Genomic DNA, 15,251 nt, shown 5'->3' on the forward strand with positions numbered 1-15,251 from the left:
ACGCAGAATAAGAACAGGGGCGTAGTATTTAGAAAGGTACCTGACACATGCTTTATACTCAAATTATGTTCCTTACTGTTAAAACTAAAACATAAGGAAACAAAATAGTAACAGTTTCATAAGACCCTATTTTTTAAAAACGAAAAAGAACCGCAAATTGAAGTGAAACTGACTACTTTTCTGCTAAAATAAAAAAAGTGAGAAAGGGAAAAATATGAAAAAATTTACATCAAGTTACACTCCAAAATAGTAACACTGGTTGTCTCTGGATCATGAAATTATGAGTGATTTTAAATTTTTCTTACATACACTTTACTATATCTTTGCATATTTTCTCCAGTAAAAGTTTTACTTTTGTAAGTTCAGTTACTTTAAAATTTTCAGGAGTTATGAACAATACTGATGAGAGCTTTTTTAAAAAAAGAAGCTATTACTGAGTGTGCTGTATGCTGTAGGTGGACGTATAAATAGATGGAACCTTTCTGAAAGCAGTTTAGCAAGATGCTCCAGAAAGCTTTAAAATGGGCAGTCCCTTTATGAAAATTATATATATTTTTTAAATTAAGTATACTTTTACATTTCCTTTTACAAAATTAGAACTTTACAGATATATAAAGAGAACAATCCACAATCCCTGAATTCGCTCTCCCTCCCCCAATTGCACAACAAAGCCTCAAGTCCTCGTTTGTATTTATATATTCTCAGTAGGTGCATATATGCATTTATAATTTTTTCAAAGGGAACTAGTATACTGTATAAGTCTAACTCTGATGATGTTTTGCAGTATATGCATGTTATAGCTCATTATGTTATTCATGGTTTATTTCAGGTTGGATAGTGTTCTAGTGTATGACTAAATTGCTCTGTTAATGTAAAATACTTATTTTTGTGTCTTATTGGTTTTCATACTAAATTCTGTTTTGTTTGACGTGTACTGAATAGCATATATTATTTGCCATTCTTTTGATGGACATTAGGTTGTTTCCAATTTTTCACCTTGCAGGGCAGCCCTTGCATGTGTTTTCTTGTACTATTTCTAAAGATATATATCTAAAACTAGAATTGCTTGGTTTTAAGTTATAGACATTTTTAATGTCTTACCACATTTTCCTTGAAAATATTTCTACTAATTTACACATCTCATAAGTAGTTTCTTACCATTCATTTTCCCTATAATGTAGACCAGTGATTTTTAACTGGTGTGCTCCAAGAACTTTTTAGAACATGCAATTCCCAACTATTTACTCAGGGGCACTGACTAAAATAGAGCATCAAGTTAAAAAAAATGACAACAGCCAACAGACATCAGTAGCTGTCTGATGAGAATGAATCAAAATTATATTTTTTGTCAAATCAGCAAAAAATATAATACATTTTTTGGTGTACTGCAGAATTTTAGTAGTTAGTTTATGTGTGCCATGGGATGAGAAAGGTAGGAAATTGCTGATCTAGACCAACACAAGATACTATCTTACCTTTTGATCATCTGACAAATGAAAACGATACTCATTTTTTAAAGATTTCATTCTCTGATTACTAAGATTGCAATATCTATTCATGTTTATTAACCCATAATTTATTTAGATTTCTTTTTTTTTTTTTAAAGTACACATTTCCTATTTAGTTATCTTTTTCTTGATGATTGAAGGAGTTCTTTATGTGTCCTGGATACTGTGTATCATGTATAATTTAAAAAATTTTACCCCTGGCTGGTGTAGCTCAGTGGATTGAGCGCAAGCCTGTGAAGCAAAGGGTTGCCAGTTCAATTCCCAGTCAGGGCACATGCCTGGGTTGCAGACCAGGTCCCCAGTGGGAGACACATAGGAGGCAACCACACATTGATGTTTCTCTCCTACTCTTTCTCCTTCCCTTCCCCTCTCTCTAAAAATAAATAAATAAAATGTTTTTTAAAAAATTAAAAAATTTTTCTGTGACTGCTGGCTATGTCCCTTTTTTGTTAACATTGTTAAAATGTTACATTTTCTTCCAATTCTTTCCTTGGCTTTTAATTTTATTTTGTTAGTTTTTGCTTATTTATTTCACAGATTTTTTAAATTTATAATCTTTAGGTCTCTTTATTATACTGCCTTTCTCCAAGACTTCCATCCAGTACAATATTGAGTAAGAGTTGTGGTAGCAAATGTCCTTATCCTGTGCCTAACTTGAATGAAAATGCTTTGCTGCTAGGTAAGTAAATAGTCTTTGTCGGGTTAAAGAATTCTTTATTTATTATTAGTTTGCTGGGAGTTTGCCCTCTTCCCTCCTCCCTCCCATAGTTGTTGACCTCTGAATTATTTTGTTTTCTTGTATCACAGATGATAGTTTTCCTTCATTTATCTGTTAATGTAAAAATTAACATTGAGAAACTTTCCAATGTTAAACTTTTTCAGTATTCCTGGGATAAATCTTACATTAATAATATACTTGTCTACTAATGCATGCTTTTACTTTCTGTTTTTGCTTTTATACCCATAAGTGCTTTTGGCCTTGAGGGTTTTTTTTTCTTTTCATGTCAAGTTATACTAATCTTTAAAAAAAAAGTTCAATAGCTTCCCATATTTTTCCTGCTCTGGAACTTTTGTATACTTATAGAAATTAACTGTTCCCTAAGAATTTTGTAGAATTCATCTATAAAACTTTATGGACATGGTATGCTGGAAGTAAGGTGGGGATGTGTGGCATGCAGCTTATTTTTTAAGGTTTTATTGATTTACTTTTTAGAGAGAGGGGAAAGAGTTTAGAGAGAGAGAAAAAAATATTAATGTGTAAGATACATCAGTTGGTTGCCTCTCCCAAGCCCCCAACTGGGGGATCTGGGGAACCTGGCCCATAACCCAGGCATGTACCCTGACTGGGAATCAAACCAGTGACCTTTTGGTTTGGTTCTCAGGCTGACGCTCAATCTACCGAGCCACAACAGCCAGGGCTCATACTTATTCCTCTAACTGAGATTTTTTTGTTCTTGAGCCTACTTTGTATTAAGTCCATAATTTCAGTGAGATGGTCATGGTGAATTGTTTTGTCAGTGTGAAATATTTCTTTGTCTTTTTTATTGGTTTCCATATTAACTTCTGTTTTGTTTGATGTGAATCTTTCTTGTATTTGCTGTTAAGTCTTTTTTCACATCCTTTCATTCAACCTTTCAGTGATATTTTGTATGATTTAAGTGGATCTCTTTATTTAAACCTATCATAGCTAGGCTTTACTTGAAATAAAGTCTGAGAATCTGTCTTTTTTGTTGTTGTTGTTAGATTTACTTATTTACTTTTAGAGGGAGGGGATGGAAGGAAGAAAGAGAGGGAGAGAAAGAACAATGTGCCAGAGATCAACTACTTCCTGCAGGCCCCCAGCTGGGACCTGGTCTGCAACCCAAGCATGTGCCCTAACCAGGAATGGAACCCATGGCCTTTCTGTTTACAGGCCAGCACACAATTCACTGAGCCACACCAGTCGGGGCAAGAGCCAGTTTTTTAATAGTAACATTAAGAGGATGATTTCCAAAAGCTACTCTACCTCAGCTGGCTCTTCTCGTCTCTCCTAGCCCTTAACAGTTTTGGGGACCAGTTCCAGGAGGAAGAGTTGAGCTGTCACTGCTTAAGGACCTTGAGGGGGGGCTTCCATTTCCCAGAAACTTGATGGTGAAATGCTGGTGGTAATTTCGAAAGAGACCATCCACATTTTGAAAAAATCACCTTCGGACTTGGACCGAGTGCTGGGAGCCTAATAAAGTGACTTGGAAGCCATGGAGGTATCCAGAAAAGAGGGAATCGGAGTCATCCCAGAGTTTCATGTTTTGTTGTTTATATTGGAGGATTTTAAAAAGGATCATGTTCTGCAGCACATGTTAGTGTGTTATGTTGTGGCCATGACACAATTTTGCATTGCAGAGGTTTACTTCCTGTGGTTTTTTGTTTTGTTTTATTTTTTAAGATTTTTATTTATTGACTTCTGGCCAAGATGGAGGCATAGGTAGATATACTTTGTCTCCTTGCACAACCAAAAGAAGGACAACAACAAATTTAAAAATAAAAAATAACCAGAACTGCCAGACAATTGAACTGTATGGAAGTCCAACCACCAAGAAGTTAAAGAACATTCATTCAGACTGGTAGGAGGGGTGGAAACGGGCAAGGCAGTGGCTGGCAGACTGGGTGGTCTGACATTTCTGTATAGATAACAGGGAAATACAATTGTGGAGCTATACAAACCTCACATTCAGGGATCTGGTGTGGGGAAATAAAGCCTCAAAGTCTCTCTCTGGTGGTAAAAACCTGTAGGGCTTGCAGCAGCTGGAGAAATTCCCAGCCTTACGGGAGAGTTCAGGAAACCCATGGGGTCCTAGAATGCACTGAATGTACCCACCTGGAATCATCACTAGAAAGGCCAAATTTGTTTGTGGGTAGCGAGGGAAGTGACTGAAAGCCAACAAAGAGCCCCGTAACCAGCATTGTTCCCTCTTTAACCACTCCCCCACATATAGCACCACAACCCAGCGACCTGGTTTGATCTGACCTGGTAAATATCTAAGGCTTTGCCCCTTATAATATAACATCTCTGCCAAGACAAAAAAAAAAAAAAAAAAAGAGCCCAAATGAAAGAACAGATCAAGCTTCAAAATGGAACTAAGTGATGAAGAGATAGCCAACCTATCATATGCGGAGATCAAAATACTGCTAATCAGGATGCTCACAGAAATGGTTGAGTATGGTTGCAAAATGGAGGAAAAAGTAAAGGCTATACAAATTGAAATGAAGAAAGACGTACAAGGAATCAACAGTGAAGGGAAGGAAACTGGGACTCATATCATCAATTTGGACCAGAAGGAAGAAACAAACATTCATCTAGAATAGAATAAAGAAACAATTTAAAAACATGAGGAGAGGCTTAGGAACCCCTGGGACAACTTTAAACATTCTAATATCTGAATCATAGGGGTTCCAGAGGAGAAGAGGAAGAGCAAGAAATTGAAAACTTATTTGAAAAACTAGTGAAGGAAAACCTCCCAAATCCGGCAGAGGAAATAGACTTCTAGGAAGCTCAGAGAGTCCTGAAGAAGTTGGACCCAAGGAAGCACACTCTAAGGCATGTCGTAATTACATTACACAAGATTAAAAATAAGAGAATTATAAAAGCAGCAAGAGAAAAGGAGACAGTTACCTACAAAGGAGTTCCCATAAGACTGTCAGCTGATTTCTCAAAAGAAACCTTGCAGACAAGAAGGAGCTGGAAAGAAGTATTTGAAATTATGAAAGGCAAGGACGTACATCCAAAATTATTCTATCCAGCTAAGCTATCATTTGGAATGGAAGGGCACATAAAGTGCTTCCCAGATAAGGTCAAGTTAAAGGTGTTCATCATCACCAAGCCCTTACATGAAATGTTAAAGGGACTTGTCTAAGAAAAATATGATAAAAAATGTGAAGAGTACAATAACAACAAGCTCACAACTAATGATAACTGAACCTAAAAAACAAAAACAAACTAAGCAAACAACTAGAACAGGAACAGAGTCACAGAAATGGAGATCCCATGGAGAATTATCAGTGGGGAGGGAGGGCGTGAAGAATTGGGGAAAAGGTACAGGGACTAAGAAGCATAAATTGTAGGTACAAAATAGGCAAGGGGAGGTTAAGAATAGTATAGGAAATAGAGAAGCCAAAGAACTTATATGTACAACCCATGGACATGATCTAAAGATGGATAATGCAGGTGGGTGCAGGGCAGAGGGGAATAAAGGGGGGGAAATACGTAATGATATCCGGCCGATGAAGAACTTCCCTTGCTTTTACTTTATTTTTTCTGATTTTTTGACAAGCCCCTTCCATCACCACTCCAGAAAAGAATATAATTTCCTGTGGTTCTGTCTTCTAGCATTTTTGTGTCATTTGTTATTAGCATCCATTGGTAATCTGTGTTTATCTAGCATTAATTTGTTTTACTCAGTTGCCCACATGCTGTTGTACCCCAGTACTTCCTTCCAGATTAGTTTTTATTTATTCTGTACTTCCTTATTTCTTTCAGAGATTCTGAGTGGCTCTTTGAATGTGTGTAAAAGTTTTTAATCTCAAGTATTGAAATATAGCTTGGCTTAAATAGTATTCTGGCATTCAGAATATTACTCAGACTTATATTCCTTTAACATCTGGCATTTCTGATGAGAAATTTGATTACCAGTCTGTTACACATTCCTTTCAGATAATCTAGATTTTTCTAGAAGCTTCTAAGACTTTGTCTTTTATCTTGATATTCTGAAGTTTATCCATGGATTTTTTTAGTGGTGCGTATTAAGAATTTTATCCTGCTTGGTACTCAGTGGACCCTGATGGGCTTATGTGTTTACCAGTTCTGAGAAATTCTTGGTCTTTATGGTCTCTTTATTCTATTTTATTCCTCCTCTTATTATTTCTTTGCTCAGTGTTTTGAGTGAATTATACTCAACTCAGCCTTCGAGCTTACCAAATGGCCCTTCATCTGAGTTTGTGCTATTATCTAGTCATCTATTTAGTTTATTCAACAACTGTTTTTATTTTTAATACTTACTTGAGAACATGTTTACTAATTTTAGAGAAAGGCAAAAGGGAGGGAGAGGGGAGATAACATGGATATGAGAGAGAAACATCAATCTGTTGCTTCTTGGCACTCACCCTAATTGAGACAAAATCTGCAACTCAGGGATGTGCCCTGATTGGGAATTGAACACACAACCTTTAGGTTTACAGGACTACACTTCAACCAGCTGAGCTCCACTGGCCAGGGCAACAACTGTTTTTATATTCAATATAAGTATCTAATTGGTTATTTTTCAAAATTGTACGTTATTTCATGGATGAGGTTTTTTTCTTTTGTTCTTTGAGGATATTAAATACAGTAACGTTTGTTTTAAAATTATTTTCAGGATGCTCTATTCTTCTCTTGAATTTAAATCCATTCATTTGTGGGTCTGTTAAATCTTTTTCATGATATAGCTTTCCTCAGAGGTTTGATGTCTCTGAAATGTGCACTCATCTCCTCTGAGAGGTTTTGCTCTTCAATGTGCTGTATTATGGTGGTTGACATTATCTCTGCGGCTTCTCTTTTGTTTCTTTCCCTAGAGAGGTCTCAGAGACTTGATCCATAAATAATTCCTTTTTTGTTTTCAGCATGACTACATAGTTTTAAATTAAAAAAAATAATAGTATATCTGTGGGAGTGGGAGAAAAATTTATCATATGTTGACTAATGTCTTGAGACTGAAAACTGTTGATCTCTTTTTGACCTGTTCCACTTCTAGGTATATATCTTAAGGGAATAAACATAGATATGCGTAAAGCATATTCCAGCATTAATTAGTACTGAAAAAATAAAAATGACATAAATGTTTAATATAGAGGTTTATTTATAGTACTAATTAATAACTTACTAAATTTTAGTTATTAAAATTTTTTAGCTTATTTTAATACATGTATTATTGACCAAAGTATATTGTACACTTAAAAGCCATATTACAGAAAAATATTAATGACCGGGGAAAGTGCATTATATGTTACCAGGAAAAGATTTTAAAAATTACATATACTAAATTCTAGATTTTGTTTGAAAAGTATACCTACTGAAAGAACAATAATTACTGCTGGTATTTATTGAGTCCTTTGTATGTGCCAGGGACTATTTTAAGTGGTTAAGTCTTATTCTCACTGCAACTCTATGCCCATTTTAAAAGTTTTTATAAAGTATTTATAAAGTGAGGATAGTTTATGTTAATTAAAAATTAACATAAATTACTAAATATGGGCAATTTTTAATTTCTCTAGTTTTCTAATTTGGATATTTTATACATTTTTTAAATTAATGTGTACTTTTTTTATAAGAGATCCTGGTATTTTTAAAAGGTAGAGCTATTGTTATATAACAGTCTCTTCTTATGTATTTTATTCTTTACAATTTTATACCATTCTTTATTTTCTTTACAGAATGTTTTATGCATTTATGGACCAAAAGATGGAGTTGTCTGATACAGCTATAAATATTTAATCAATGAAGATTCATGGACTTGTCACTATGTTGGACTAGTTAATTCTTAAAGTTTCTTTAATCACAATTTCTATTTGAACATTCAAATATCACAGAATACTGGGTTTAGAGTGGTATAATGATTTATTTTTCTCTGAGGACTGCAAATTTCATAGACACCACAGTTGGATTCCAGTTATATTCTCCATCAAAGTGATTCACCCATTTGATAAAGTTAATTTTGAAGAGTTTTATGTTTATGAACAACACCAAAGATGGGAGAAAGAAATGGTAAGTTGAAAATCCATTGTTAAACTTTATGTTTAAAAGTATGTAGACTACAAAAGAAAAAGTATGTAGACTACTTCATGAAGCTGAATAGTGGAATTTTCAAGGTGTTTCACTGCAAGTGCCTTTCTGAATTAGAAGGAATTAAGGGTACATTTTGATGTGGCCAACAGTTTCATTTGTTCATAATTAATTGTGTAAGTATCTGTAATGCAAAGTCAGTACTTTAAGGTACTTTAAAAAATATTTATTCTTTAGAAACCATTTGTATCTACAGAAAAATTGAGAGGCTAAAACAGAGTTCCCATATTCCTTGCTCCCAGTTTTGCCTATGATTAACATCTTATATTTGGTTGGTACATTTGTTACAATTAATAAACCTGAACTGACCATTATTATGAACTAAATTCTATGGTTTATTCCTGTTTATTTAGTTGTTACCTGATGTCTTTTTCTGTTCCAGGATCCCATCCAGGATACCACATTACATTAACTTGTCATGTCTCCTTAGGGTCCTCTTAGATGTGACAGTTTCTCAGACTTTCTTTGTTTTTGATTTTGTAGAAATTTGTATCCAGCTACTTTTTTAGTATCTGAGCTTCTAATACCCTCTATTGGAATTCTTGACTTACATTTTTTTCTCATGATAAGACCGGGATTTATAAGGTTATGGAAGGTAAAGTGCCATTTTACCACATCATATCAAGGTTGTATTTATCAGCATGGTTTCTCACTTGTTGCTACTGAGCTTGATCACCTAGCTTAAAAATGGTATCTGATTTCTCCATTGTAAATTCTAGTTTTAAAAATATTTTACTTTATTTTTTTACAGAGAGGGAAGGGAGGGGAAAAGAGAGGAAGAGAAACATTGATGTGATGTGCAAGATATACATCAATCAGTTGCCTCTCACATGCCCCCAACTGAGGACCTGGGCCCACAAGCCAGGTATGTACCCCGAACAGGAATTGAATCAGCGACCTTTCACTTCACAGGCCAGTACTCAATTCGCTGAGCCACACCAGCCAAGGTTCTGGTTTTATCTCCCTTTCCCTATTGTACTCTTTGACAGTAAATCACTATGTGCAGCACACACTTAAGCTGTGATGTATGCTCCCCTTCTTTCAGAGCAGAATATCTACATCAATTATTTGGAATTATTCTGCAAGAGGGATTTGTCTCCTTTCCTCCACCTTTGTATTTTTTCAATCATTTATTTATATCAGTATGGAGTAGTAGATATAACTCAAAGTATAAAATACTTTGAGTTATAATCTAGTACTGTTTTATTTTGTCACTCGAATTGTTCTAGGATTGGCCATTGGGAGCTCTTTCAGTTGGCTCTCTGTCCCCTTAACATACCCTTATTAATGTAGGCGGGTTTTGTCTCATTTTGTTTTTTAGTACTTCCTTATATTCTGGTATTATAAGATACTCCAGGCTCATGTATATTTTCTGTGCCAGCCCTAGAATCAGCCATTTCTTGAATTATCCCTGGTTCCTTTTATTGGAAAATGGTATTAGAAACCAAGGTCTGGGCAATAGGTATGCTCTTTGTTGCTGGGTCCTGTTGCTTTAGGCTCTCTCAGCTTACAGATCATGGGAATATATATACATGTATACTAACATAAGTGCTCAGCTGATAGAGCATGGAAATATATATACATGTAAACTAATACAAATGTGTATAGTAAACTATATATATATATATATACACATAGCTATATTTCTGTATGTAGTCATATGTGTTCAACATGAGTTTATATTGATGTCTCCAACTCTAATCCATTACCACATGGGTCATTTTAGTCTGCTTTCCTTGTTTATCTGTATACGCCCACTCCAACAGTAAGAAATGTGGCTCTAGCCATCTGTTATCCATTTGTTTAATTGCTCAATTCCCGTATACAAGCATCCCTTGGAGATACTACCAGTTGGATTCCAGACCACCACAATAAGTATCAAAGAAAGTCATGACTTTTTTGCTAGTGTAGGGTCTTGCCTTCAATTTGTAGAAAATGCAATATGTGTAAGTATAATAAATGAAGTACAATAAGATGAGGTATACATATATATGTATAGCAGTATCAGAAATGTACATTTAACCCTGGATGGTGTGGCTTAGTGGATTGAGTGCCAGCCTGGGAACCAAAGGGTTGCAGGTTCTATTACTAGTTAAGGCACATGTGTTGCAGACCAGGTCCCCAGTAGGGGATGCATGAGAAGCAACCACACATTGATGTTTCTCTCACTCTTTCTCCTTTCTCTAAAAATAAATAAATAATTTTTAAAAATAAGTATACATTTATTCCTAGGTAGGAAACTACAGTGTTTGTGCACACTTCCTGTTACTTTTAGTCTCATATACTCTATTAATTTTTAAAGTTATTTAGGTCAGTGCCTTTTCCACCTTGCCCTTTAGTGAGGCTGTATGTATATTTTTTAATAGTTAGATTCTCTTATTACATTCCTTCCTGGGATCCCTAACCTCTTAAATTATACTTTAAAATTTACATACAGAAAGGTTTACTCTTTGTGCTTTAAAGTTCTTCGGGTTTTGACAAATGTATAATGTCATGTATCCACCATTACAGATTGCACAGAATAGTTTTAATGAACTTGTAATATGTGGATTGTTAAATAGATCACATAGTACTGATTTCACTGGACCATTTCTAGGCCAGTGGTTCTTAAACATTCTTTTACTCTCAGAACTACTTTATACTCTTAAAAGTATTTAAAACCCCTATAGCTTTTGTTTATGTGGATAATACATTTTCATATTTTCTGTGTTAGAATGTGAAACCAAGATTTTTCAAAATATTAATTGGCTCATTTTTAAAAAAATTTATAAATTTTAAAAAATTGGCTGGTGTGGCTCAGTGGATTGAGTCCAGTGAACCAAAGGGCTGCTGGCTGGTTCAATTCCCAATCAGGGCACATATCTGGGTTGCAGACCAGGTCCCCTGTTAGGGGGCATGCGAGAGGCAACCATACATTGATGTTTCTCTCCTTTTCTCCTTCCCTTCCCCTCTGTCTAAAAATAAATAAATAATAAATAAACCAAATAATAATGTGAATTTATATATTTGTGAGAAATAACTATTTTCTTTTTTTTAATTTATTTTTTTATTGATTATGCCATTACATTTGCTCTATTCCCCCCTCCCTTCCCCTCCACCCTGCATACCCCTCCCCCACCATTTCCCCCTTTAGTTCATGAACATGTGTCTCAAATTCTTTAGATTCTGTATTTCCCCTACTATTCTTACCCTCCCCCCTATGTATTTTCTATCTACTGTCTATGCTACTTATTTTCTGTACCTTCTCCCCCCTTCCCCTCCTCCCACTCCCCTGTTGCTAACCCTCCATGAGATCTTCATTTCTATGGTTCTGCTCCTGATCTAGCTGTCCTCTTAGTTTGCTTTTGTTTTAGGTGTGGTTCTTAATAACTGTAAGTTTGCTGTCCTTTCACTGTTCATCTTTTTTATCTTCTTTTTCTTAGGTAAGTCCCTTTAACATTTCATATAATAAGGGCTTGGTGATGATGAACTCCTTGAATTTGGTCTTATCTGAGAAGCACTTTATCTGTCCTTCCATTCTAAATGAAAGTTTTGCTGGGTAGAGCAATCTTGGTTGTAGATCTTTGGTTTTCATGATTTGGAATACCTCTTTCCAGCCCCTTCTTGCCTGTAAGGTCTCTTTTGAGAAATCAGCTGACAGTCTGATGGGAACTCCTTTGTAGGTGACTGTCCCCTTAGCTCTTGCTGCTTCTAGGATTCTCTCCTTCATTTTAATCTTGGCTAATGTAATGATGATGTGCCTTGGTGTGTTCCTTCTTGAGTCCAACTTCTTTGGGACTCTCTGAGCTTCCTGGATTTCTCGGAAGTCTATTTCCTTTGCCATCTTGGGGAAATTCTCCTTTATTATTTGTTCAAATAATTTTTCAACTGGTGGTTGTGCCTTTCCCCCTTCTGGTACCCCTATAATTCAGATGTTGGAACGTTTAAAGATGTCCTGGAGGTTCCTAAGCTTCTCCTCATTTTTCTGAATTCTTATTTCTTCATTCCTTTCTGTTTGATCATTTTTTTCTTCCTTCTGGTCCTCTCCCTTGATTTGAGTCCCAATTTTCTTTCCATTACTATTGGTATCTTTTGTATCACCACTCATTTCAATTAATTTAGCTTCCATATGTTTCTCTAATTTGTGACTAAAATCAACCAGTTCTGTAAGGATCCTTATAACCAGTGTTTTGAACTGTGCATCTGAAAGACTGGCTATTTCTTCATCACTTAGGTCTATCGGTTCTGGGGCTCTGAGTTGTCCTAGAGCCATTTTTGGTCTATTCGTGCTGTTAAGTGAGCGGAGCGAAGCCTTAGTTGTTTATCAGGATGGGGCGACCCAGGTCGCTGGTTTGTGACGCTGTGTGTGGGGGCGGGGTCAGAGAGGGAGCAATGGCGTTCCTCTTCGCTAGCCCAGCGCATCCAGTCACTCACACGCCTCGGGCTTGTTTATCCGATCGGAACTGTGCGAGCCTGCTGCACGGCGCGGGTTTCCCTTCTCACTGGTTTCTCCGCACGTAAATGCGCGCGACCGACCGACCCACCGACCGACCCACCGCGCCTCTTCCCTGTGAGCTCCGGAAGCCAGCTCGCTGGGATCAGCGCCCTCCGTTGCCTGCGCGCACTGCGCACCGCCCCGGGAATTTTTTCTTGCTAACCTGCTCCGCTGCTGGCCTCGCTCCTCATACCGGTCCAGCCGAGTATCTAGTTGTCCTTTGGACTCCGTATTGTCGATTTTCCGTGTGGCTTGGTTGTGACTGCTGTTAAAAATAGTTGTTCTTAGATTTGGTTGTGCACAGAGGCGAGGTGGATCCTCCATCTACGTCTCCATCTTGGCGGAAGAGAAATAACTATTTTCTAAAGCAAAAATTAGTGAAAAGAACATTGTTTTTCTTTTTATAAATTTCTTTAGTAGTTGGCTTAATAAAAGAGAGATTCTGGTCTGTTGTGGTATGTTGCTTTGGCTAAAGTGTATTATAAAAATGAGGCTTCACACAGACAAGGAATTGGAAAAAGGAAGAAAGAATATCTTAATAGCCTTTCAGATAATTGTGGATATTTTCCTTTACTACAACTCCAGAAATCAACAAGTAGTCATTCCTTCAAGGTTATAGTATAGACTCTGAAATTATATCAGTACGTGTCTTTATACTATGTTGCATTAAAATTCATTAGTCTGTGTTGCACTTTGATTTTAGTATATGTGCTGCCAAAGCGAGCACTGTCTTGTACTTTGGCTCTTTTACACATGTATGATTTATAGCATCATGCATTGGCCACTTAGAAGATACTGGTTCAGTGAATAATACAGATTTTTCCAAGTGCTGACATATTTTATCATATACTTAAAAATCATGTTTCTTAATATTGCTACCAATATCATCATAAAGTGATTAATTATTGAGAAACTGTCAACTTACCATGGCAGGTGCAAGATTTCCAAATTTCCAGTTTTACATTGGCAGTTTGAACCAGCATTATTAGCAACAAATGCTGTCAGTTCTGTCCTTCAAGTGATAGTCTCAGTTTGTTCATTTTTCAAAGAAATGTATGCCAAACAACCAAGTCCAAAAAACCATAATTTTATTCTTGGTTCTTTTAAGGAAAAGTAGCTTTCATGAAAAAAAACCCAGATAATTTAGCTTACGGGTCAAACATTCTTAAGTGAAATTGGTGGTGAAGAATACAGTGACTTATTGGTACTTGGTGCCTTCCTTAATTCATGATAAAAGCAACACTCGCCAGTGCTTTTGTACCATCAGTATCAATATAGGAAAAAGGGGCAAATAATGTCTTGGTATTACTGTAAAAATAGTTTGACCTAGCATATTCTTTGAGTAGGTTTGGAGACTCCCCAAAAGGTCATAGACCATACTTTGCTGATTGATCATAGGCTCCAAGATGTCTTAGAGATCCTCTAGACTACTGTTCTTGAAGCTCCTCAATGAATATATAGAAATAAAGCTTTTTATAGAAATGAATATATCTCTGTGTACCTAGGACATTATCAATGTACTTGGTAAGTACTCCATATATATTCACTTAGTGAATAAGTTTAAACCAGTGTGATTCATGAGCATTGCCTGTTTACAAAGATGGTCTATCTGAAGTGAGATTGAGAGACATATAGTGTAACTATATAATTTGCCTTCCTTCTTTACTAAGCTGCTGTACTTCTTCGTGATTATGCTCTTGTAATAAATAATCATATCTAAGTAAGGGAGCAAGTTTAGACAGACAGTAGCTGTCTAAAAAAGTACTCTTCATTTAGATAGTACTCTTCATTTCTGGAGGCAAATAGCAGCAGTGATAGTACACTAATTTGATTGTCAATTGAACACCTGTTTCTGTACTCCTTATAACTGTCCTCTAGTGAAATGTACTGAAATGTTCGCAATTCTAGATTATAATCCTCAGCATGCATACAATGCACAAAAAAGTAAAGGGGCAAGAAACTAAAATTGTTTACATTGTAGTAACCACCTATCTATACAGTATACAGTTGAAAATGAAAGTTATATGTTTCTTCTGTTTTTATTTCACTTTTTTCCATTTATTTTTTAAATTTTATTGATTATGCCATTACAGTTGCTCTGTTTCCTCCCCTTCATTCCCCTGCACCCCCCTCCCCCACCATTTCCCCCCTTTAGTTTATGACCACCTGTTTCAATCTTCTTTAGATTCTATATTTCCCATACTGTTCTTACCCTCCCCCCTATTTTCTACCTACCATCTATGCTACTTATTCTCTGTATCTTCTCCCCCCTTTTCCTCCTCCCACTCCCCTGTTGCTAACCCTCCTTGAGATCTTCATTTCTATGATTCTGCTCCTGATCTAGCTGTCCTCTTAGTTTGCTTTTGTGTTAGGTGTGGTTGTTAATAACTGTAAGTTTGCTGTCCTTTCACTGTTCATC

General features: G+C 36.1%; 1 protein-coding gene across 15 annotated transcripts in view; it reads left to right on the plus strand.

Moving 5' to 3' along the window:
* SETDB2 (SET domain bifurcated histone lysine methyltransferase 2) overlaps nucleotides 1-15,251 on the plus strand; it is a 62,455-nt gene that overhangs the window by 1,018 nt on the left and 46,186 nt on the right. For 9 of the 15 annotated variants that reach the window (XM_053665361.1, XM_053665358.1, XM_053665364.1 and 6 more), the window contains 2 exons: nucleotides 7,950-8,280; nucleotides 9,110-9,223. The exons of 1 other annotated variant lie outside the window; for it this stretch is intronic. In XM_053665361.1, the coding sequence (XP_053521336.1) occupies nucleotides 8,265-8,280; nucleotides 9,110-9,223 (130 nt within the window). In that variant the 5' untranslated portion in view covers nucleotides 7,950-8,264. Of the gene's footprint in view, nucleotides 1-2,069; nucleotides 2,188-7,949; nucleotides 8,281-8,698; nucleotides 8,954-9,109; nucleotides 9,224-15,251 lie in introns of those variants that run through there. 5 more of the 15 variants (XM_053665368.1, XM_053665365.1, XM_053665359.1 and 2 more) reach the window with 4 other exon arrangements.

Source organism: Artibeus jamaicensis, unplaced genomic scaffold (genome assembly GCF_021234435.1).
Source record: "Artibeus jamaicensis isolate MK-2021 breed Jamaican fruit bat unplaced genomic scaffold, CSHL_Jam_final contig_410, whole genome shotgun sequence".
NCBI lineage: Eukaryota > Metazoa > Chordata > Mammalia > Chiroptera > Phyllostomidae > Artibeus > Artibeus jamaicensis.